At 38.1% G+C, this 25,146-nt stretch overlaps 1 protein-coding gene across 1 annotated transcript in view; it reads left to right on the top strand.

Annotated features, from left to right (window-relative positions):
• Positions 1-13,390, top strand: part of CLCA2 (chloride channel accessory 2) — a 40,076-nt gene extending 26,686 nt beyond the window's left edge. The window contains exons 11-14 of the mRNA XM_006080481.4: positions 1,181-1,451; positions 4,183-4,353; positions 7,711-7,944; positions 12,852-13,390. Of these exons, the coding sequence (XP_006080543.4) occupies positions 1,181-1,451; positions 4,183-4,353; positions 7,711-7,944; positions 12,852-13,294 (1,119 nt within the window). The 3' untranslated portion in view covers positions 13,295-13,390. The remainder of the gene's footprint in view (positions 1-1,180; positions 1,452-4,182; positions 4,354-7,710; positions 7,945-12,851) is intronic.
• The last annotated feature ends 11,756 nt before the right edge of the window (positions 13,391-25,146 follow it).

Below are 25,146 nucleotides of genomic sequence, written 5' to 3'. Positions count from 1 at the left end.
CCTTTCTCCCAAATACGTTATGCTCTGCCCCTACTTTTCTCCACACTCATCATGTTCTTTTCACACCTGTACACAAGGACCAGAACTCTTTACCTACTTCTTGCTGCTTTTGCCTGACCCCTTTGTCTGGATTAGGTGCCCTGTATTAAAACACTTATTATGCCCACAGAGAAGTTTTCCATGTGGAGTTTCCACCATGTGCCTGTTACTAATGTTATGAGTACAAAAGCCAAAAAATATAAAAAACAGAAAAAAAGAGATAAATAATCTTGTTGTTTGAATTGTGACTTCACTGTAAAATGGTAAAGCATTGTTTCCCAATGAAGAAGGCTGGGTAGGGCATTCAGGCATCTTAATGTTATAGTCAAACCTTAACCCATTGTTCTCTCCTCTTCCTCCTGCTCCACTGTGTTCCTCCTGCTACTTCCAGGGTTTAAGAAGGAGAAAAGGCAGGAATGAGGAAAAAAGGGAATACTTATGGACAATTTTATCAAAAGAACAAATTTCTGCTACATTGTAGTTTAAGTTTTTTCTTCTAGATATTCTTTTGCAGGTTTCCCTCAGGCAGCCCAGGCAGATAAAGAGAATGGCATCTAGCAATATTTCTATAATTCAACATAGACATTATGAAATCCTGATCTATTAAAAAATAGTATTCCTTTTCTTGATCCCTTATAGTGCCTGTGGATTTTGTTGCTTGAGATTTCTGGGTCTGGGAATTTTGAAGGAAGTAGAGGGAAGGAAGGTACTATTGCCTTTTAGTCCAGGTTATCCACATAAATCATAATTGTCCACTTTATTTGCCCTAATTTTTTCCATTATATAAAAGGAATAAAAACACTGAACCTCCTTTTGCGTGAAGGAGCTCAGATTAATGTTTGCCAAGTACTTTGAAGCTGGACACTTATTATTCTCTAAAAATGTGAATCAAGTTGTGTCCTTCCCCAAAAACAAATTCAGGGTGTAATTCCCTAAAGAGAAAGTGGGTTGTACAGTGAAAGTCATGTAAATACTGAATTTAGTTATCTCTTAACCAATATTAGTCTTCCTGACATTCTTTAGTATTATTTTAGAAAATGCAGTATCAACAAAACAAGAACAATAAACCCTTGGAGGTTAGGCTTGCACTTTAAAATAAGGGTTGATTTTCTTCTTGACAAACAAAGTCTTTGTTTTGCAGCCTGGGCTATGGACTTACACACTGAACAATACCCACCACTCTCCTCAAGCCTTGAAAGTGACAGTGACCTCTCGCGCCTCCCGCTCAGCCATGCCCCCTGCCACTGTGGAAGCCTTTGTAGAAAGAGACAGCACCCATTTTCCCCATCCTTTGATGATTTATGCGATTGTGAGAAAGGGGTTTTATCCCATTCTCAATGCCACTGTAACTGCTACAATTGAACCAGAGACTGCAGATCCAGTGATGTTGAAACTTTTTGATGATGGAGCAGGTAACAAGGAATTCCATGTCATTTTTCACATTCTTAATAGCTGTTCTGATGCCACAATATCAATATGAAGTTATTTTTTTAATTCTCTAAATTTATATTTTTTCTCCCCTAACCTTATGAGATTCTCAAATTGTCATAGTCATTGACATACCAAGTAGCTACAGGTTTCCATCTGCACAGCAAAAGCAAAAAGTGAAGTTGGGAAAAGAGAGTCCCCTTGAGGCTCCTGAGAGTGGCTGTGTGTGAGCAGCACTGAGGGAGAAAGTCTCCCACCATTCAGGTCTTGGCTTCCCCTTGTCCTGTGGCACTGAGCACATTCAGTAAGGTCACTTGGGAATAGGCATGCCCACATTCCTCTCGGATTCACCAGTTTTACTATGCGCTGAAATAATTGGATTAAACAATTAAATAGTAAATGAAAACCCAAAAAGGGAGATGCTTGAACTTGTGAGTCATGAGATGTCATAGACTATTCTTTAGTCAACCAGCTCAGTTGATGAGAGAAAATAGCCAGTGCCTTTTACATGTGTTATTTGATCACAAGAAGACCAGGTCAGCAAGCCTAGTGGAATCAGGATAGAAATTTTTCCATCACTGGAAAAACAAAGCAAATAAAACCAAACTCTGCCTCAAAGCACTCATTCTGCATAGAGTTAAGAATTTCATCATCATACCTCATAGTACAGCATCAAGCTGGGCAAAGAGCAGCAGCTGGGCTCCTTCTGACTAACTTGTGTTAACTTTTAAAAACAAACTCCTTTATTGTTTTATCTTTCCTGTTCTGTTCTTTTCCTAATCTAAATTCTCAGAATTACAATAGACCTCAAAGTTTATGTTGGCAGCCCCAATGTTTGATCTACCAGTAAAATCATATTCCTTCCCTTTGTTGTTTCCAAGGTAAATTTTTTTCAAGAGCCTCATGTTTGACAACTCATTAGTATCTTGACATGGCAATCTTGCGTGATATTTATGAAGCAAAAGTTCTTTTAAAGGATTTTAGTTCAAGTCCACCTCAGACAATACTAGAGAAGTTCTCTTGTTTTGCCTACTGGAATGGATCCAAACAACTTTTCAGACTCTGATGCTTATCTCTGGCCACACCTTTCACTTTTTGTATATACTCCAAAAATACACTTGGGCTGGCCTGAAAAACAGATCCTGCTGTCTTATGCTCAATATGCTCAATAGGCTTTTATATTTATTCCCTGGAACCATTTTATTTATCTGATGTCAAAATTTAAGCTGGATGAAAGAAACAATGAAAAGGCTGTTTAAACATCAAAGTGTAAATTTTTATTTTCCCTCTGTATTTACACACTTGCATATAGTTTTCTAATATTTATTTTTATAATGGAAATAGTATTTATCAGCTAATAAAATGTAAAATAATAAAATTTATACTAATAAAATATCATAATTTAAAATGGACTTTCTTATGCATACTCTCAAGTAATCATCACAATCACCATGTGAGATGTTATGCCCATTTTACAGGAGAGAAAACTGAGGCTCAGAGGGATCAGCTACTAAGTGGCAGATCCAGACCTTAAAAAAGTCCTCTGAGATCCAAGTCAGTGTTCTTTCCCATTTCTTTCTGACTCAGCAATTAAAAGAGGTAACAGTGGTAACCATGGCAGGAAGATATTTGGCTTTATCATTTCTCAACAAAGATAGACCTTTATAAATAATTAGAACAATAAATATCAAGATCTGGTTTCTTTCCAGTACATAAAAATGTTTTCTAAAACTACTATGATCATAAAGTGCTTAGTGTTTTTTGTTTTAATAAAATATACTCCCATTTTTCTCATGTTAAGCAGCAGCCCTGCCTCTCTAGTTGAGATTCTAGAGCCCTTCAGTGCAGGGCTTGGGTGTGTGGTGTGAGAACCGAACTGACTCTAGAACAGGACAAGCTGCTTGCCCCATGTGACCATCTGCACTTGAACAGTGAATGTGATCTCCGGCCTAAGCTACACCTTCTATGGCTGCCCTGGAATCCAGGCCTTGCTGCCATTCAGTCAAGTACTTGGTTTGGAATTGAATGGCTCTCTGAGGAGCAATGCAAATGGAAGAAAGTCTAGCAAGCTTTCAGAATGCCTCCAGAAATAAGGCACATTCTCCTGAAGCAGACAGATCCCAAAGCCTGTCATACTCCAAGTCAGTGAGCCTCTTCAAATTGAGAACAGTTCCATGTATCCTCTAGTGAGGAAATCAAATAATTTCACATTGTTACAACAACTACCAAGGTTTTTTTTTTTTTTTTTAATCTGGGCTTCGGGCTATTCATAAACATATTGAATTTGTATGAAAGTGTGTGTTTATGTGCATATATATTTATTCACTGGGAGCAGAAAACTTTTACCTCAAAAGGGTCTGTGACTATAAACCGACTTAAGAATGTATTTGGTTTCTGTGAAAACCTAGTACTATTTTCAGTGATAGAAATGAGAACTCTAAAGGTGATTAAATGCTTTACTAGCACTAAAGCAGGTAGAACTCATTCACTTTTAGAAAACAAATTTTCAGAGGTTAATGAATCACAAGGAGAAATTATAGAGCCAATGGAATTTTTTAACCACCTGATAATGTCAAAAGTAGCTATTAGCATGCCAGCATATGCCAAAAATTGGAAAAATAAAGAGAATAAATCTTATTTTAATAATTTAATTAAATGTTAGTAATCAACTGTGATAAGTACTGACCTTGAGTTTTTTTTCATATATATAAACAGGTGCCGATGTTATAAAAAATGATGGAATTTACTCGAGGTATTTTTTCTCCTTTCCTGAAAATGGTAGATATAGCTTGAAAGTGCATGTCAACCATTCTCCCAGCATAAGCACCCTAGCCCACTCTATTCCAGGAAGTCATGCTATGTACGCACCAGGTTACATAACAAATGGTAAGAATCATAAACACTGATTTGAATAACATCATTTAGTGTGTGTATTTCCAGTGAGTGTGTGTATGTGTATGTATTAGAGAGAGGTGAATTTCAAAACTCGTGCAACTCAGTGATAATTTGTTGACTATCTCTTCAATCCTTAGTGATTTGTGGTAGTGGATAACAGGAAGGCAGTAGGTAATTCCCACAGATTATTTTGACCTCTTTTTGTGACTGTTTTATCAGAATTACTACCAGGCAAGGGGATTAACTGAATTTTCTCAGTTCCAACTCCTATATTTCTCTATAGAGCTTTAGGCAAAAGGAAGAGGCAAAAAGTTGTTAGCAGTTTAAAGAAGGAAGCAAACAGCCCAAACAATCCACACAGGAAACGCGTTCCTGGGAAAATATGAGTGTGGATATTACAGGCAAGTGAGGGCTTCCTGAAGATGTCCTGCCTTAAAGTGCCAAATACATAGACCATACACATCTCTTTTTAACACCATTATTATAGTAGTTCCTGATAGGAAGCAGTGGTTACAGTATACCAAACAGAAATATGCTGTAGTCTTTAAACATAATCTTAAAAAATGCTTGGAAGCATTCTTATTTGCAAAACAGCAGAATCTTTAAGAATACTTACATGTATTTTAGCAGCTATAACCAATCATTTGGACTATACAATAGCATGATTCTGTATTTTTCTACTATATGTACTTTTCAGTAGAAAACAATTAAGATGCTACAGTGGATTTGCATCTCCTGATATTTTTTGTGTTGCTAGAGTATAACTTGCTCTCACCTATATTTAAAATAATTTGGATTACTTCAAAACCAATGTAAATCAATTCGCAAGGTAACTCAACTTTACTACCAAGATATGATTTTGTATCTAGATGTAATACTTCATTTCTAAATAGATATCTTCTCCTTTATATTATGCACCAACATTTTTGAAAGCCTACTAAGTGACAGGCTTAGTCCTAGGAACTTGGGATACCAGGACTTATTGATATCAAATCAGTAAGATTCCTATCAAGGAGCTTGCAGACTACAGACTGGTATCTTTTTTAAAGCCATGAATTTAAAGGATTCAAATATCAATATCTACAGTACACTGAGAATAGAAAAGTCATATTCAACTCTGCTTTTATCTGTGTACTTCATATAGGCCCTTGATAGCACAGAAAGAAAAATTTAGATTTCTCTAAGCATGCCTAGTTCACATAACATTCATTAGCTCATTTTCAGGTGATGACCCTAAACGTGCACAATATGACACAAAATGGCAACCGCTCTGTTTTCACACAACCGAATCTCCAGACACTGCAGCAACTACTGCCTTCCTCTCCTCCCCAGGGCCTCTGCTGAATCTGCTGTAGATTCCACCCAGCCTGCTCATTCAGAGCTTGAGAGCTCTCCCTTGCATGTTCCCACACTACTGATCCCTCTGAAAAGCATTCAAGAATATTAAAAAGAAATTTTGTTGGTCCCCCTTAAGCTACTGTCCACCTCTTTACTCTGTCATCTAGTTCCTTGAAATTAAATCTGTCTGTACATTCTTGCCCCCAGTTTACTATTCAGCTCACTGCAAGCAGACTTCCAGCCACGTGACCATGACTCCACTGGAATTGCTCTGGCTCTGGTTACCGATGACCACCTGCTGTTAAGTCCAAAGGACACATTTCAGTCCTCATTTTTCTTGACACAGCTGACTGATTTCTCCTTTGTCATTTCCTGGTTTCTATGATACCACACTCTCCAAATTACCTCTTATTCTCTGGAATTTTTATTCTTAGGCTCTTTTTCCCCTCCTTTTTTTCTACCAAGCCTCTAAGTGTTGGCAATTATCAGAGCTTAGTCTTAACCTTCTCACTGTTCTATCTGGAGCCACACTGCCTGAGTTTGAAATCTAGCTCCTCTATTCACTAGCTGTGTGACTTTGGGCAAGTCACTTAGACTGTATGCTTAGCTTCGTCATCTATAAACATGGGAGTAATTGTGTTCTCCTCATAGCATTGCTGAAAAAGTTAATAGTTGATACATGGAAGGTACTTTAAAAAGTGCCTGACATATAGCAAGCACTCAGCAAATGCTATTTGTTTTTACAGATGAAATTCTTACTGGGTAATATCAATAACTACATGGCTTTAATAACATCTTTATGCTGATAATTTCCAAATTTGGAGGTTCAAAATTATTAAATGTAGCTAAAACTTCTTCTTTGAGCTTAAAATCTATGTCTAACTGGCTCCTTGACATCATCACTTAGATGATTTACAGGGACCACAAACCTTGAAAATTAAATTTGTCGTCTCTTCTTAGGCTGTTTGTCTTTCCATTTGCTCATTTTAGGAAGGTGGGAGCTATTCTTTTTGTTCACCAACTTTCTTTCCTTTACCATTCCATATTCAAATGCATAACCAGACTGCTGATTTTTATCTCCAAAATGCATCTAAAAATGCCCACTTGCCACCCCTCCACTGCTGTCACCAGCCCAAGCTACCATCTTCTTCTATCTGGACTGTTGCAGAAGCCTCACTGCTCGCTATGCTAGTCCATTCTCCGCTGAGAGCAGCCAGAGTGACCTGTCAGAGAGCAAAGTGACCGTATCACTGCCTTGCTTCCCCACAGCATGTAAGATTAAACTATAAAACTATTATAGTGGCCCACAAGGTCCTGCCTGAACTTTTCTCTCCTGTCTGATCTCAAACTATCTTCCTCCTAGATTTAAATTTTTCTAATGTGCAAAGCTCTTCCATACCTCAGGATTTTTAACTCAGCTTGTTTTCTCTGCCTGGAATGTTCTTAACCTCCACTCTTTACCTCCCTGACTCCTACTCATACTATAGGAAATCTTTAAATGTTACTTCCTTGATACCACTTTAAATTATTTGTTGTTGCTTAGTTTCTAAGTCCTGTATAATTCTTTATGACCCCATGGACTGTAGCCCACCAGGCTCCTCTGTCCATGGGATTTCCCAGACAGGAATACTGGAGTGGGCTGCCATTTCCTTCTCCAGGACATCTTACCGACCCAGGGATGGAACCTGCGGCTCCTGTATTGGCAGGCATAGCACCCTTCCTTTTTTCCTTCCAACATTTGCCACAATTATAAAACATGTGTTTATAAACAGGACTTATAAGTTCTGTGAGGACACTGTTTTGTCTATGATTGCTGGCACAGCATATGCCCTCAAAATACTTATTGAATGAATGAATGGTTGAATGAATAAAAGAACTGTTGAATAAACAAACTTATTCTAAAGATGTAGAAAAGGAAATAAGGTCTTAAAATGTCAATAATCTATAAAAACAAGCTATCCGGGAGATTGTAATTTGTTGCTTTGGCTATTCTTTTCTTTGATGTCACAGGTAATATTCAGATGAATGCCCCAAGAAAATCGGTGGGCAGGAGTGAGGAGGAGCAAAAGTGGGGCTTTAGCCAAATAAGCTCAGGGGGCTCCTTTTCTGTGCTGGGTGTTCCAGCTGACCCACATCCTGATGTGTTTCCACCATGCAAAATTATTGACCTGGAAGCTGTAAAAGAGGAAGAAGAGGTGATTTTATCTTGGACAGCACCTGGAGAAGACTTAGACCAGGGCCAGGGTAGGTTTCTTGCTTTCATTATCTATTTTTCTACAAAGTGGCATTTTCAGTAACTATCAGGGGTCAGTTGGGTAAAAATAGCTTTGGAGATTTACAGCTGACAAAGTTGCAGAGGGTTGTCATGAAAAGTTTTGAGTTGCTGATAAGGCCATGTATCCTGGAGTACAGGAAGAGAATGTACCAGCTCCCCCAGGATTGAAGAGGTCCTGGTAGACTTACTGACACTAATGTAGAAACCTCTGTTGGAAACCTAAATATTACATGTAACAGTGATCTAGTCAAAAGAAATGGGTTTTATATGACAGAGCATGGACTTTTAAATACTGGAGGCAATTAGTCTTCTGAAGATTGAATGGTAAATTGTAAATTCAAGGATTTACAATTCAAGTTTAAGGGAATAATTCCTGTAAGTCATGAAGTATTTGGCACACTGTCTTCTACTTCTGGTCATCATTTTTTGTTAGGGAGGCTGGGACCTGTTCTCCAATTTGAGGCTTTCTAACCCTTGCTTGGACATGATGAGTTCCTACTTCTACCCTCTCTTTTTTAATGCTTTTATGCCAGCCTCCAGCTTCCACCTACCTCATTTCTTCATAGCAACTCAACAGACTAAATTTTCTGAAAGAATAAATGTTCCAACATCTTTGCCATTACCAGAACAAGATTATCATTGGTTACACATGAAATGGTTTATTTCCAAAAGCCTCTGATTGAGATTTCTGTAGGAACTAACCTTCTCTCTTGAAAGCCAATTTGTCAATATCAGTGACTAACAGCGGCCACCTTAGGCCTCTGCCAGTCTTGCTTTCAAATTGTATCTTTTTTTTTTCTTGGCTTATAATTCTCTACTACTCTCTCCAGAAAGCATCTTAATTACAAATAATTCTGCACTGCTGAGAAACAGTCAATATTGTAGTTTTGTCTTGAAGAATCTGTTATCACAATCTATCTCTTCTTGCTAGAGAAGAAGGAAGAGAAATATTTTACATTCTAATTTAAGGATTCTCCTAATTTAAAGTTTGGAGATATGAATTGATTGAAACTGTGGGATGGATGCATCATTTGTATAATGGAAACAGCTGTAACTTAACATTAGAGCCAAAAAGTAGTCCCTGCTGTGACTACATGTCCAGCTGTTGTATCTTTGGCAGTTTGCTTAAACTCTATTAGCCTCAGTTGCATATGTGAAAAATAGAACTAAGACTATCTATTTCACAAAGTATTGTGGTGTTGGAGAAGACTCTTGAGAGTCCCTTGGACTGCAAGGAGATCCAACCAGTCCATTCTGAAGGAGATCAGCCCTGGGATTTCTTTGGAGGAAAAGATGCTGAAGCTGAAACTCCAGTACTTTGGCCACCTCATGCAGAGTTGACTCATTGGAAAAGACTGATGCTGGGAGGGATTGGGGGCAGGAGGAGAACAGGACACCAGAGGATGAGATGGCTGGATGGCATCACTGACTCAACGGATGTGAGTTTGAGTGAACTCTGGGAGTTGGTGATGGACAGGGAGGCCTGGCGTGCTGCGATTCATGGGGTCGCAAAGAGTCGGACACTACTGAGCGACTGAACTGAACTGACTGAAGGTGACATATATAATACAAAATGGAGGAGAAAGAGGGCCAAGTTAATTTCCTGGGCTGTTGATTTGTGTTGCTAGAGTTCTCTAGCTTCTTATTTGAAGTAAGTAGCCACCCACACTCACTCCCATCTTTATGTAAAAGAAAGTGTGGTGCCTGCCATCTAGTACTTTTCCTCTTTCCTCACTGCCTCAGAAGCACAGTAGTGTGAAAAGAGACAACCTCAGACTACTGGTAACTGTGTTCCCAGTTCCCAGTGGTTTCAACTATACCACTGAATTAAGAGTACAAAGAAAATGGGTATACAGTATCAGTGATTTTGAATGGCTTGAAAAGAAGAAATACAACTGAATGGGACTTTAGAACTGATATTACAAAGGGCTTTAGAAAGGGAGAGAGGATTTCACACATTCACATAAATGGCCCTGCAGGATGGAGAGGATGACTAGAGCAGGATGACTAAAGCATATCAAGCTTGTTACAATGCGAAATCTCAAATACAAAAGATCAGCAGGTAGGGTGTGGTGAGATGTGTATTAACTTGCTGAGATCACTCAATCATAACTGACTTGATGACCCAGCAATGGCAAAATTGACCAATTAGCCATGAGTATACCAACTAGCAAGTAGGTGCCTGTTTAACTCATACACATGTGCTTTCATCCTCTCTTTTTTTTTCCCACAAATTGTTGTCTAGAAAAGTGTGATATTCACCTCTATCACCAGAGTTAAAAACAATCAGGGTATGTCTCTGGCATTACAATTATGAAAAATTTCACTATTATTAAAAACCTTATTAGCAATAAATGAACAACTCGTATATATCACTGTATATACAGTACCAACTCTTTACCATATACAATACACCATAAAAAGATGACAAAGTATGTGAAACAAGCAAAATATTACCAGATCATTATTATGTTTGGGAATATATGTGGACAAGGTTTTATGGAAATGGATTATTTCCTTACCTCTTCATTAAGAGTGTGGGTTAATAACTGTTAAAACTGAGTTTTTATTATTTACTGTGTGTTAAGTCACTTCAATATGTCCAATTCTTTGCGACCCCATAGACTGTAGCCCACCAGGCTCCTCTGTGCATGGGATTCTCCAGGCAAGAATACTGGAGTGGGTTGTCCTGCTCTTCTCCAGGGGATCTTCCCAACCTAGGGACTGAACCTGCATCTTTTATGTCTCCTGCATTGGCAGGTGGGTTCTTTACCACTAGCACCACCTAAGCCATATTAAGTGCCCAGTACAGTGCTAAATGAAAGTGAAAGTCATTCAGTCATGTCTAACTCTTTGCGACCCCATGAACTATATAGTCCATGGAATTCTCTAGGCCAGAATACTGGAGTGGGTGGCCTTTTCCTTCTCCAGGGGATCTTCTCAACCAGGGATTGAACCCAGGTCTCCTGCATTGCAGATGGATTCTTTACCAGCTGAGCCACAAGGAAAGCCCAAGAATACTGGAGTGGGTAGCCTATCCCTTCTACAGTGGATCTTCCTGACCCAGGAATCGAACCAGGGTCTCCTGCACTGCAGGTGGATTCTTTATCAACTGAGCTGTTCAGTTCAGTCGCTCAATAGTGTCCGACTCTTTGCGACCCCATGAATCGCAGAACGCCAGGCCTCCCTGTCCATCACCAACTCCCAGAGTTCACTCAGACTCACGTCCATCGAGTCAGTGATGCCATCCAGCCATCTCATCCTCTGTCGTCCCCTTCTCCTCCTACCCCCAATCCCTCCCAGCATCAGAGTCTTTTCCAATGAGTCAGCTCTTCGCATGAGGTGGCCAAAGTACTAGAGTTTCAGCTTTAGCATCATTCCTTCCAAAGAAATCCCAGGGCTGATCCCCTTCAGAATGGACTGGTTGGATCTCCTTGCAGTCTAAGGGACTCTCAAGAGTCTTCTCCAACACCACAGTTCAGAAGCATCAATTCTTCGGCGCTCAGCTTTCTTCACAGTCCAACTCTCACATCCATACATGACCACTGGAAAAACCATAGCCTTGACTAGATGGACCTTTGTTGGCAAAATAATGTCTCTGCTTTTCAATATGCTATCTAGGTTGGTCATAACTTTTCTTCCAAGGAGTAAGCGTCTTTTAATTTCATGGCTGCAGTCACCATCTGCAGTGATTTTGGAGCCGCCCAAAATATAAAGTCTGACACTGTTTCCACTGTTTCCCCATCTATTTCCCATGCAGTGATGGGACCAGATGCCATGATCTTTGTTTTCTGAATGTTGAGCTTTAAGCCAACTTTTTCACTCTCCACTTTCACTTTCTTCAAGAGGCTTTTTAGTTCCTCTTCACTTTCTGCCATAAGGGTGGTGTCATCTGCATATCTGAGGTTACTGATATTTCTCCCAGCAATCTTGATTCCAGCTTGTGCTTCTTCCAGCCCAGCGTTTCTCATGATGTACTCTGCATAGAAGTTAAATAAGCAGGGTGACAATATACAGCCTTGACATACTCCTTTTCCTCTTTGGAACCAGTCTGTTGTTCCATGTCCAGTTCTAACTGTTGCTTCCTGACCTGCATATAGGTTTCTCAAGAGGCAGGTGAGGTGGTCTGGTATTCCCATCTCTTTCAGAATTTTCCACAGTTTATTCTGATCCACACAGTCAAAGGCTTTGGCATAGTCAATAAAGCAGAAATAGTTGTTTTTCTGGAGCTCTCTTGCTTTTTCGATGATCCAGCGGATGTTGGCAATTTGATCTCTGGTTCCTCTGCCTTTTCTAAAACCGGCTTGAACATCTGGAAGTTCACAGTTCACGTATTGCTGAAGCCTGGCTTGGAGACTTTTGAGCATTACTTTACTAGCGTGTGAGATGAGTTCCTGAATATGTCTTGGTCGATTTTTATACGTGAATCTATTCATGCACCTGTACTTCATTGCAGGGTTTTTATATCTGATAAAGTCAGTCCTTCCACTATAAATTTGCTATTTTGTAAATTTATATGGTTAATTTTGAGTATTTAGTTTCTGTTTAAACTTGCAATAAACTTGTTAAAACAGAAACTAGAGGTACTTTTAATAAAATCATGTAAAATTTACAAAATAACTTAGGGAAAAAAATAACATCTTTTATTGTGTTGAATCTTGCTATTGAAAAACATAATAAAACTTTTCTCTTATTCAGGTTTTAGTATGAGTTCTTATGTAGTGTCTTAAAAGTTTTGTTCTGATGCATATTTCTCTCCTTGTTTATTCATAGGTATTTTGATTTTTTTGGTTGCTATTGTCATTAAGCCATTTCTAATGAACTAGAGTTTATTCAAAATCACTTAACTTCCCCATTTGTATTTTTTTTATTTCAGCTAACAGCTATGAAATAAGAGTGAGTAAAAGTCTGCAGAATATTCAAGATGACTTTAACAATGCCATTTTAGTGAATACATCGAAGTTAAATCCTCAGCAAGCTGGTACCAAGGAGATATTTAAGTTCTCATCAGAGCTTTTCAAAAACGGACCTGAATATCAACCTGATGGAGAGGCACAAAAAAGCCACAGAATTTATATGGCAATACGAGCAGTAGACAGAAACTCCTTAAAGTCTGCTATCTCTAACATTGCCCAGGCATCTCTGTTGATTCTCCCAAATTCTTCTCCTGTACTTGACAGAGATAATCTTATATTGAAAGGAGTTCTGACAGCAATAGGTATTATAGGAATCATTTGCCTCACTATAGTTGTAACACACTGTGTTTTAAACAGGAAAAAGAGAGCAGGTAAGAAAGAGAATGAAACAAAATTACTATGAGCAAATGTACAGAGTACATTCCCTCTTAAATATATTCTAAAAAAATGGCTTTTGCACTTTACAAAAACATACTAATAAAGTCAAATTAACATCAAATTATTAAAAATGCCTTGAGTTTCTGTGCAGTGTAGATCACAATTTTACACGGTAAATAGACCAAAAATCTTTTTTATAGCATTAATTGAGGGGGAGGGGAATGAGAAAACCTTTAGGCTTTGGCTATGGACAAAATAATGGAATTTATTCTCTAAGTTTGGAGAAGGCAATGGCAACCCACTCCAGTACTCTTGCCTGGAAAATCCCATGGACAGAGGAACCTGGTAGGCTGCAGTTCATGGGGTTGCGAAGAGTCGGACATGACTGAGTGACTTCACTTTCAGTTTTCACTTTCATGTACTGGAGAAGGAAATGGCAACCCACTCCAGCGTTCTTGCCTGAAGAATCCCAGGGACAGCAGAGCCTGGTGGGCTGCCGTCTATGGGGTGCAACAGAGTCAGACACGACTGAAGTGACTCAGCAGCAGCAGCAGCATTCTCTAAGTTAATGTGTTTAAAGGCAAAGGCAATAGCAAAATCGAATCAAAGATTCAAAAGCTTACTCTATTGAAGAGGAAAAACAGCCCCAAGTAAAGAGAAGGAGGTTATGCCAGAATGATACAGTATAATTATCTACATGAAGAAATTGTTCAGTTGCTATGATTAATTTTTCATTTCTCCTTATTTGTTCAGAACAGGTTGCTTGTTTATGACTAAAGGTCGAGTTGTATTTTATGTATGAAGCACCTATTGTAAAGTTCTTTTCTTCTTTCATTTGGTTAATTAGACTACAGATAGATGCCACTGCTAATGCTCAGAGATTTGGTTCATTGTAAGAGTTAACCTTAAAATGTAGGTGTTATCCTTGTCCCCTGGCACTGGTTTTATAACAGAGGTATATTAAATTTATTGCTTATAATGTTCTACTCTTATCAAAGCAGCTTTCCAAGTAATTTGCTTTGAGTGTTATTCAATGAAAATGGTTATAGCTCTCATAAAACTAAGTAAAGAAAAAACTACATAGTTCTGAGCTTATTTTAACACATATATAGGCTATATCATTTCATTCAACTTCAACCAAAAAAGTCACAGGGGAGAAACTGACCTTTGGAGATTATTAACTAATTCTGTTTTTTACTGTTTAAATAAGACTTCAGGAATCCTTTCCCCATAAAAGCTTATTTACCTACAGGTATTTACCTACAGGGGTGGATGGTGACTAGAGAGAGGCAAGCACAGGTCATAAGGAAATAAAAAATTATCTTTTATTCAATTTTACTCTTATTTTTTTAAGATTATGGGGTAATAAAATTGCATGCTTTGCATATTATAGAACTTAAAATTTTATTGGGTGAATGCAAACAATAATGTGGAATAGAACTGTTTCATTACTAGTACCAACTAAGAATGACAATTAGATTAAGTTTTGGAGATGGACTTCCCTGGTGGCTCAGACATTAAAGCATCTGTCTACAATGCAGGAGATTTGGGTTCAATCCCTGGGTCCAGAAGATTCCCTGGAAAAGGAAATGGCAACCCACTCCAGTACTCTTGCCTAGAAAATCCCACGGACAGAGGAGCCTGGTGCAGGCTACTGCCCATGCGGTCGCAAAGAGTCAGACATGACTGAGCAACTTCACTTTCACTTTGGAGGTGGAGAGGGAATAGTGGGGAGCTGGAACAAGAATGCAAAGGGACAAAGATGGGGTGGGTGGGTTTTCAAATGTTTTCCTCAATTTAAAAATAGGGAAATGAAGGGTTAAGGGAGGAATCTAAAGCACTGTGCTGGCTAATGGCAGAGCAAACAGGAGTCAAGTTGCTGTCATGCTCCTTCACTCCTGTCTATTTCTTTAATTCATTTATTTATTTGTTTTGGCAGTGTTGGTCTTTGTTGCTGTGTGGGCTTTCTCTAGTTGCAGCAAGCAGGAGCTACTCTTTGTTGTGTGTGAAGGCTCCTCATTGTTATGGCTTCTCTTGTTGCAGAGCATGAGCTCTAGGCAGGCAGGCTTTGGCAGTTGCAGCACCCAGGTTCTAGAGCTTCAGGGCTTCAGTAACCATGGCACATGGACCCAGGTGCTCCTTGGCATGTGGGATCTTCCCAGACCAGGGATCGAACCTGTGTCCCCTGCACCGGCAAGTATAATCTCAACCACTGGACCACCAGGGAAGTCTACTCCTGTCTATTTAAGAAAATGTGGAAAGATGCCAGGGATTATGCCTAGAAATATTTAAATCTTCAAGGTTAATAAGCAAGAAAACAGGGTTAGGCTGAAGGTACAGGGTTTTTTTTGTTTTAGTTTTGTGGGTATAGTATGAACACATGGGTTTAAATCCACAAATCACTGAATTGAGAGAGAGAGAACTGAAACAGTATTAATGATGTTGAAGTAGTAAACTGAAATATAGCAGAGTTGAAAGAGTGATCTCATCAAAGGTATAGGATAAACGAGCTTCAGTGATTCTGAGGGAGTGAAAAACACTTTGTTGGCTTATCTTTTACTCATTGCAAGAAAGTTTGCTTAAATGAGTGAGTTCTTTGAAAGAAACATGGTGCTTGCAACTGCTTGCTAGGAGCTCATGTCCTACCTAGTACACCTAGGCTTATCCAGGTGTACATTAGACAATAAGAAAGATGTGGTAAATGTGGGATGATACTGATTTAGAGACCCCAATGATCATCAACAGAACAGAGCCATAGGAAAGGAGGTGACACTGAGCCTGAACAAATAATAAGGAATATAAATATATGAGAGCTGGGCCAGAGAGAATGAGGAACTGTGAAGTATTGGTCACTAGTGTTACCACATGAATAGTGACATCACTGATGATTTGATCAAAGATCACAAGAAGAGGAAAAAATTTTGAGCCAATTGTTCAATTATTTGGGAGAGGAAAGAGAAGTTTAGGAATTGAAGGTGACATAAGCTGCCCTGCAGCTTAGTCATGTCCGACTGTCAGCAACCTCCTGGATAGTGCACCAGACTCTTCTGTTCGTACAATTCTCCAGGCAAGAATACTGGAGTGGGTTGCTGTCCCCTTCTCCAGGGGATCTTCCCAACCCAGGGATCAAACCCAGCTCTCCTGCATTGCAGGCAGATTCTTTACCATCTGAGCCACCAGGGAAGCCCAAAGATGGATAAGCTGCCTGGGAGGTAATATAGGCAAGTATTACTATTATTATATTCATATGCTAGAATGGTTAGTTATGTAAATCTGTTCCTGATATTGAGGACAATATCCTTTTCCTTTTTACACTATTCTTTTGAGGGATAGTAAAAAGTTAAATTTCAATGGGAGAAAGAGAGATTTTTAGGAGATGAATTCATGTAGCCTATGTGCTGAGCAGATTGCTGTTATAGGTGCAATGTTGTCTGTTCCAAAAGTGCTTTTGCATCTGCATATTATTAGAAAGTCTACTAAAAATTATTTTGTTTGCTTTAGGTTTTGCCTTCTGCCATAATGTAATTATTTCCGAAGAATTGATCCCTGCCTATATCGTTTATTTAAAACAATCCAATTGCACTAATGGCAGATTTGTTCATATCAAACCAATCATCTTGCTGATAATATTTATAACCCTGGAAAAAAAATATAAATCACAACCCTTTGAAGGCACTGGAAACCAAGAAAAACAGGTGAAAACTGGAGGGGATATGATCCTTGAAAAAAGGAACACAGTCTAGGTGATATCCACATTTAACCAGCATTTCCCCCAGAAGGCATTTCCAGTTTGCTCAAACTATCTGGATAGGGCTCAAGCAGAGAGCAGCAGTCTTACTGAGCTGATAAATCAAAAGTAAGAGTTCTGGGTTGCTAAAGCAGTTGGCAACTGAGGGAGGAAATTCCAGAAAGGAAGCAACTCTAAGCACCTTGTGTTTCCACTGAAACTCTAGAAGGGCCACACAGTGGTAAGGATCACACGCACAGACTAAGAATTAGGCCCTAGAACCAAGGGCAAAACTAAAATAGATCTGTTCTGACCAAGTTTAAAACCAATACTCTATAGAATGAAGATTATATTCACCAACAATTCAATTATGCTAGAACATAACTCAGAGAAAAATGACATAACACAGTCTTTACAATTTACCATCCAGTATATAATAAAACATTAATATACACGGCAACAAGCAAGAAATGTGTTCTATAATTAATAAGAATAAAATTTTGTCAATAAAAGACAATCCAAAAATGATCCAGATTTGGAACTGGTAGATAATTAGTTTATAATAACACTATAAATAAGATAAATTGTAGGAAAAGATAGATATAAGTGATTAATTGAGGAAGAATTTCAGGAAAGATGTGAAAGTCTTTAAAAACAAACAAGTCAGAATCCTAAAATTGAAAAATGAAATGTATGGGAAAAGTCTGTAATGGATTAACAACAGTTTGGCACTACAGAAGAAAGGATCATATGACTTAAAGAAAGGAAATTAGAAAGCATCTAAACTGAAGCATTTCAGTAAAAAAGAAAAAAAACAACCAAATGACTTGTGTGACATTATCAGGTAGTCTAATGTACAAGTAAATAAGTACCAGAATTAGAGGGAGGGAAATAGACGATAAAATATTCAAAGAAATATGAAAATTTTCCAAATTTGATTCACACTACCAACCCAAGGTCTAACATGCTCAGTGAATCTAAAATTGGTATCTATATAAAGAAAATAACACCTACATATATTATAGGAAAGGCGACTACTCATCAGAAATAGTTGAGGCCAGAAAAAAACAAAATGATATCTTAGAGTGCTAAAAAATATCTGCCAATGAGGAGCTTTATATTGAGCAAAGATATATTTTAAAATCTAGGCAGCCAAAAATGTCAATAGTGCCATGATTGAGAAACCTGGCTTCATAGGGAGGAAGAGAAAGGCACCATTCATATGGATATTTGACACATGAATGTAAGAAAAGTGAAAAGTGGAAGTGAAAGTTGCTCAGTCCTGTCCAACTCTTTGTGAGTCCATGAACTGTACAGTCCATGGAATTCTCCAGGCCAGAATACTGGAGTGGAGAACCTTTCCCTTCTCCAGGGGATCCTCCCAACCCAGGGATTGAACCCAGGTCTCCCACACTGCTGGCAGATTCTTTACCAGCTGAGCCAAAGGGAAAAATGAGAGCAAAACTGAACCAGATCTAAATGAAATAGAAAAGACAAAATGAATAGAAGCAAATAGTTCAAATAAAGTGAAGACAGTCCATGTTAGAAGATTTAACTCATATGAGGCTGGTAGAAAATCTAGCTGATGAAAAATTAAAAAGGGAAATGGATATAAAGTTGGGTGGATGCTGCTTTATGTGCTAAGATCTGTGTTATTATCTGTGAATGTAAAATACAGGGAAACAAGGAATAGAAGCAGAGGGGAAGTCAGATAAATAGTGGGCTCTGAAGAAATGAGAATCCGATTTATTTGGTATGTATGGTATTTATTTGGTATGGTCCTATGTATCATAGGACTTTATTTTCTTGGACTCCAAAATCACTGTAGATGGTGACTGAAGCCTTGAAATTAAAAGATGCTTGCTTCTTGGAAGGAAAGCTATGACATATCTAGACAGAATATTAAAAAGTAGAGACATTACTTTGCCAACAAAGGTCCATATAGTCAAAGCTATGTTTTTTCCAGTAGTAGTGTACGGATGTGGGGCTTCCCTTATGGTTCAGCTGATAAAGAATCCTCCTGCAATGCAGGAGTTCTGGGTTCAATCCCTGGGTTGGGAAGATCCCCTGGAGAAAGGAAAGGTTACCCATTCCAATATTTTGGCCTGGAGAATTCCATGGACTATACAGAATATATAGTTGGATCACAAAGAGTTGGACACTTGCAAAGAGTTGGACGCGGGTTCCATGAACTATACAGTCGGGTCGCAAAGAGTTGGACACAACTGAGTGACTTTCACTTTCACATATACGGATGTGAGAGTTGGACCATAAAGAAGGCTGAGCACCAAAGAATTGATGTCTTTAAACTGTGGTGTTGTAGAAGACTCTTAAGAGTCCCTTGTACTGCAAAGAGATTAAACCAGTCAATCCTAAAGGAAATCAATCCTGAATATCCATTGGAAGGACTGATGCTGACCCTGAAGCTCCAATAATTTGGCCACCTGATGCAAAGAGCCAACTTATTGGAAAAGACCCTGATGCTGAGAAAGATTGAAGGCAGGAGAAGAAGGGGAGGACAGAGGACAAGATGGTTGGATGGCATCACTGACTCAATGGACATGAGTTTGAGCAGGCTTTAGGAGATGGTGAAGGACAGGGAAGCCTGGCATTCTGCAGTCCATGGGCTCGCAAAGAGTCATACACGACTGAGCAACTGAACAACAAATCATAGGAAGTAGAAAAAGCACAGCTCAGGCACAAAGATAGAGACAAAATAAAATATGAAAGCTAGGGATACAGTTATAGAACACATGATGATAGACAGAGAAGTACTCAAAGGCACAGAAATATATGCTCATATGCATGGAGGTAATTAGAGCTTGTCCCCAAAGGTCAAAAGAGATGCCTCCCTCCATAAATTCCTTCTGCACTTAGACTATAAAGCTCTTATCAGCAAGATGATTCCATGGGTGGGTGGACAGCAACCCAGATGGGGGCCAATTTTATCTCCTCTCAGCTACAGGTTTCTGTGCTTAGTCGCTCAGTCGTGTCTGATTCTTTGTGACCCCATGGACTGTAACTCACTAGGTTCTCTAAGGCCACCTTTTCTTACATTCATGTGTCCATGGGGATTTTCCAGGCAGGAATACTGGAGTGGGTTTCCGTGCCCTCCTCCAGGGGACCTTTCCAACCCAGGGATCAAACACAGGTCTCCCGCATTGCAGACAGATTCTTTACCATCTGAGCCACTAGGAAGGCTGCTGCTAAGCTGCTGCTAAGTCACTTCAGTCGTGTCCGACTCTGTGCGACCCAATAGACCACAGCCCACCAGGCTCCCCCCTCCCTGGGATTCTCCAAGCACTAACAAAAGGGTTGCCATTTCCTTCTCCAATGCATGAAAGTGAAAAGTGAAAGTGAAAAGTAAAATTGCAGTCGCTCTGTCGTGTCCGACCCTCAGCGACCCCATAGACTGCAGCCTTCCAGGCTCCTCCATCCATGGGATTTTCCAGGCAAGAGTACTGGAGTGGGGTGCCATTGCCTTCTCCAGGCAGGCTGCTAAGCCTTATCAAAAAGCTGCTTTCTGAGAACACTTGTCTCAAGGGCACAAGAAGGAGGAATTCATTCAGTACAATAGACAATAGCTTTCAACAGAAAGATATCCTGGCCTGTGGAACAGAAGCAACATAAGTTAGCAAACATTCAAAAGAACATTTATAAAACTGGCATAATCTTACTTCACACTAATATAGGAAAGAAGAAGCAAGAGCATGAAGATAAAAGAAAATGGAGAGTGTTAAATGGAAGAATGAAGAAAAATAGGTTAGAAATTAAGAATAGAGAAAACAGAACTATCAGTTCTATGCTAACATTTTAGGATTTCCTAATGATAGTATTTAGTCTAGTATTTTAGTTTTATATAGTAATTTAGTTCACTTATAAAAGTAATACATGCTATTATTAAAACTACAGATGTTTAAGATGTGATAAAATAGATAATAAATAAGCTTACTTATTAATTCTACTTCTTGCTATTATAAAGTATATTTTGAGGGACAAATTATATTATGCTTGTACATATACTCTTGTACACCTGCATGAGTCTATTGGTAAATTCCTAGGATGGAATTGCTATGTTGAAAGATAAACACACTTAAACTATAATGCATATGTCCTTCCAAAACATTTGTACCAATTTTTCTGTCATCAATCATGTATGAATACCTTGCAGTCTTATTACCATTACTAAAGGATGTCATGAAGTAGGGGGTGGAAGCAGGAGTCATATTGAGGTGCTATATGGCAAACAGCTTAAAACTACCTATTAAACACACCAGTGTCCTACATACATATATTGGTCATTCTTACTTGACGCCATCTAATGCAAAGCCCCAGCTTTTTCATGTTGTTGACTTCTCTCCAATCTTCCCCTTCAAGGCTACAGGTTGGGTAAGTGGAATGAAGAAGAAGTGTAAAGATACTTTATTGAATAAATTCCATATGCCAAGAACTGTGCTGTGTTTTTTTAACTTTTCAATATTCAAAATACCAGTGTACCATAATTAATATCATTAAAAGTAGATTTTATGCAAGAGGTATTATTAGAGATAGAAAAGACATTTTGTGATGGTAATTATATAACAATCCTAAATTTGCCTACACCAAAACCATAGCTGTAAAATATATAAAGCAAAAGTTGATAGAACTGAATAGAAAGAAAAATAAATAGAAAAGTCCACAATTATAATTGGAGATTTTAACATAACTCTCAGTAAAAAGACAAAAATTGGTAACAAATGAGAAAATTTGGATAACATGATCAATTAACTTGGTTGAACATGTATAGAACACTGTAAGTTAATAACTACAGAGAAAATATTTTTCTCAAAAGCACATGAAATGTTTTACCAAATAGACCATAAGCTGAGGCAAAAAGTAAGACTCAACCAATATCAAATAATTTAAATCTTAGAGTATGCTTTCTGGCTCCAGTAGAATTAAACTAGAAATTAATAATAGATTATCTAGAGACTCCCCAAATGTCTGCAAATTAAGCAATAGCCTTCTTTTTATACAGCGCATATACTAATAAAAGAACCCAAAATAAAAGTTAGAAAATATTTGGAACTGAATAATAATAAAAATATGTCATAGCAAAACTTACACAATGAAGCTAAAACAATGGTCAGAGGGAAATTTAAAGAAGAAATAATATGTTTTAAACAAATAGTTTGTTTAAAACTATTCAAGAGAATAGAAAAATAGGAAACATTTTCCAACTTTTTTGAGACCAGATAGCCTTGATACTAATACCTGGCATGATCATTACAAGAAAGGAAAAGTTAACACCAATCTCTCTCATGAACATAGATGCAAAAAATCCTAACCAAATATAAGTACACCAAAAAGTATAGTCCATCATGATCAAGAATTTATTCTAAGAATGTAAGGGAGATTTAATATTGAAAACTCAAACCCATGTAAGCCCCCATAATACCAGCATAAAAAATGAAAATCAATAGATGCCTAAAAAGCACTTGGGAAAATTAAAAACCTATTTATGATTTTTAAAAAGAAAACTGTTAGCAAACTAGGAATAGATGCAGACTTTCTTTGTCTGATGAAGATATCTACAAAATATCTCTAGGTAATATCATACTTAATGGTAAAATATAGGATGTTTTTTCATTTGGGATTGGGAACAAGAATAAAAGTATTTATTCTTTCCACTGGTATTCAATGCTGTACTGTGGAGAAATACAAGTGTAATAAGAGAAGGAAACAAAATAAAAATATTGTAATATAAGATTGAAAAGGAAGAATATTATTATTCATAGATGACATAAGCATACAAAATCTGAAAGAATCTATAAACTACTAGAAATAAATGTATTTAGTAAGTTCTGTGGAGGAAAAGTCAATACACAAAAATCTAATATATTTCTATATATCAGCAATAAACAATTAGAAAATGAAAATTTCTAAAAATACCATTTATAATAACACCCCCCCAATTTTAAAAAACCATGGAAATAACTTTAACCAAAGGTACATAAGACTTTTACCCTTAAAACTATAAAACATAATTGAGCTCAAATAAATAAAACTTAAAATGAAAAGATATTCCAGGACTGTGGATTGAAAGACTCAAAAACTCAATATTATAAAAATGTCAATTCTTTCCAAACTGATGTATAAATATGTATATACTTATTTATTTTAAGTAAGAAGTGGATTTATTTAGAGAGATACACATTCCATAGACAGAATGTGATCTGTCTCAAAAGGAAAAAAAGGCTTTGGGAGAAATACAGTCCACCCACAGAGTGTGGGCCATCTCGGAAGGTGAGAGTCCCTGAAATATGAGGTGGAGGATTTTTATAGGCTGGGTAATTTCACAAGCTAATGAGTGGTAGGATTATTCCAATCATTTTGGAGAAGGGGTGGAGATTTCCAGGAATTGGGTAGCCATCACGTTTTGACCTTCTATGGCTGACCTAAGAACGGTCATGGCACTGGTGGTTGTATCATTTAGCTAACATATTACGATGAGCATATAAATTTAATATGATCCTGTCAAATCCAGCAATTTTCTTCTGGTAGAATTCCCAAGCTGATACTTTTATAGTTAAATGCAAAGGACCAAAAATAGTCAACATAATTTTGAAGAAAAATAAAGCTAGTGTTTATACTACTAAATATTAAGACTTATAAACCAGCAGTAACTAAGACAAAACAGGACTGAGACAATAAGCCTAGTCATATAGAGTCTGGAAACAGATCTGCACACTTGCAGTCACCTCATTCATAAAAAAAGCTCAACTGCAACTCAGTGGGGGGAAAGGAATGCGTGCTCAGTTGCTCAGTCGTGTCGGACTCTTGGTGACCCCGTGGACTGTAGCACACCAGGCTCCTCTGTCCATGAGATTTTCCAGGCAAGAATACTGGAGTGGGTTCCCATTCCCTTCTCCAGAGAATCTTCCTGACCCAGGGATCAAACTCAAGTCTCCTGCGTCTCCTGCCTTGGCAAGTGGATTCTTTACCACTGAGACCCTTAGGAAGCCCTAGGGGGTAAAGGATGATCCTGTCAATAAATGATCTGCATGTACTGCTACCTAAAGAGCAAAACAAAACAAAAATCTTGACTCCTACCCCATACTATATATACAAAACATAATATGTGATAGATCACAGAACTAAATGTGAAAGATAAAATGACAAAGCTCTAGAATAGAATATTGTATAACATCTTCATGAACTTGGAAATGCTGTCTCCAACATGACCCCGAAAACATTACCCATAAAATAAAACATTAAATTGAATTCCATTAAAATTAAGAACCTCTGTTTATCCGCTAAGACAAGCCACAAACTGGGAAAAGATATTTGCAATGTATACATCCACAGCTCAATACCCAGAACATCAAAAGAATTCTTAAAAATCAACAAGAAAAAAACTAACCTGATAAAAACTGGGCAAAGACTTGTAAAGGCACTTCATAAGAGGACATCCAAATGACTAGCAATTAAATGGAAAGGTGTATAGTAACATCAGTCATCAGGAAACATGCAAATTAAAACCACAGTACATGATTATACCCCATCCACTGTGGATAAAATTGTAAAGACCAGTCGCACTGTGTACTCGTAGAAGTGTAGATCAATCAGTACACCATTTTGAAAAGTGTTTGGGAGATCGACTATGGCTAGACATACACATATTCTGTCTTAGCTATTCCACTCTTGGTACATACCCAACTGAAGTCAATGCTTATGTCTATGGCACTGTTCTTTAAAATAGCCCCAAGCAGGAAATAATCCAAACATTCATCAAAAGCAATCAGTAAGTAAATTGTGGCATATTTTTACAATGGAATACAAAGGAAAAAGAGCACGATTACTGCTACATAAAACAACATAGCTGAAATTCATGCTGAAAATATTAGGTGAAAGCAGCCAAACACAGGAAAGCATACTTAGATTTCTGTTTATATAAAATACACAAATAATCTGGGCTGCCTCTGACAAAGCCAGATCCCAGGTGCCATGGTGCGAGATGCTATGTGAGCCAAAGCCCCTGTGAGTCTGTTCAGGCTGCACCTGGGTACCAGAGAGGGTGGAGCTGCCACGACAGCCTGCCCAGTGGGTCCATGCTAACTCCGCCCTCTGCCCTGGGACACAAACAGCCTGTGGTGTTAGGAGATGAGGCA

The sequence above is a fragment of the Bubalus bubalis genome, chromosome 6 (assembly GCF_019923935.1).
Source record: "Bubalus bubalis isolate 160015118507 breed Murrah chromosome 6, NDDB_SH_1, whole genome shotgun sequence".
Taxonomy (NCBI): domain Eukaryota; kingdom Metazoa; phylum Chordata; class Mammalia; order Artiodactyla; family Bovidae; genus Bubalus; species Bubalus bubalis.
This window is presented reverse-complemented; position numbering and strand designations above follow the sequence as displayed.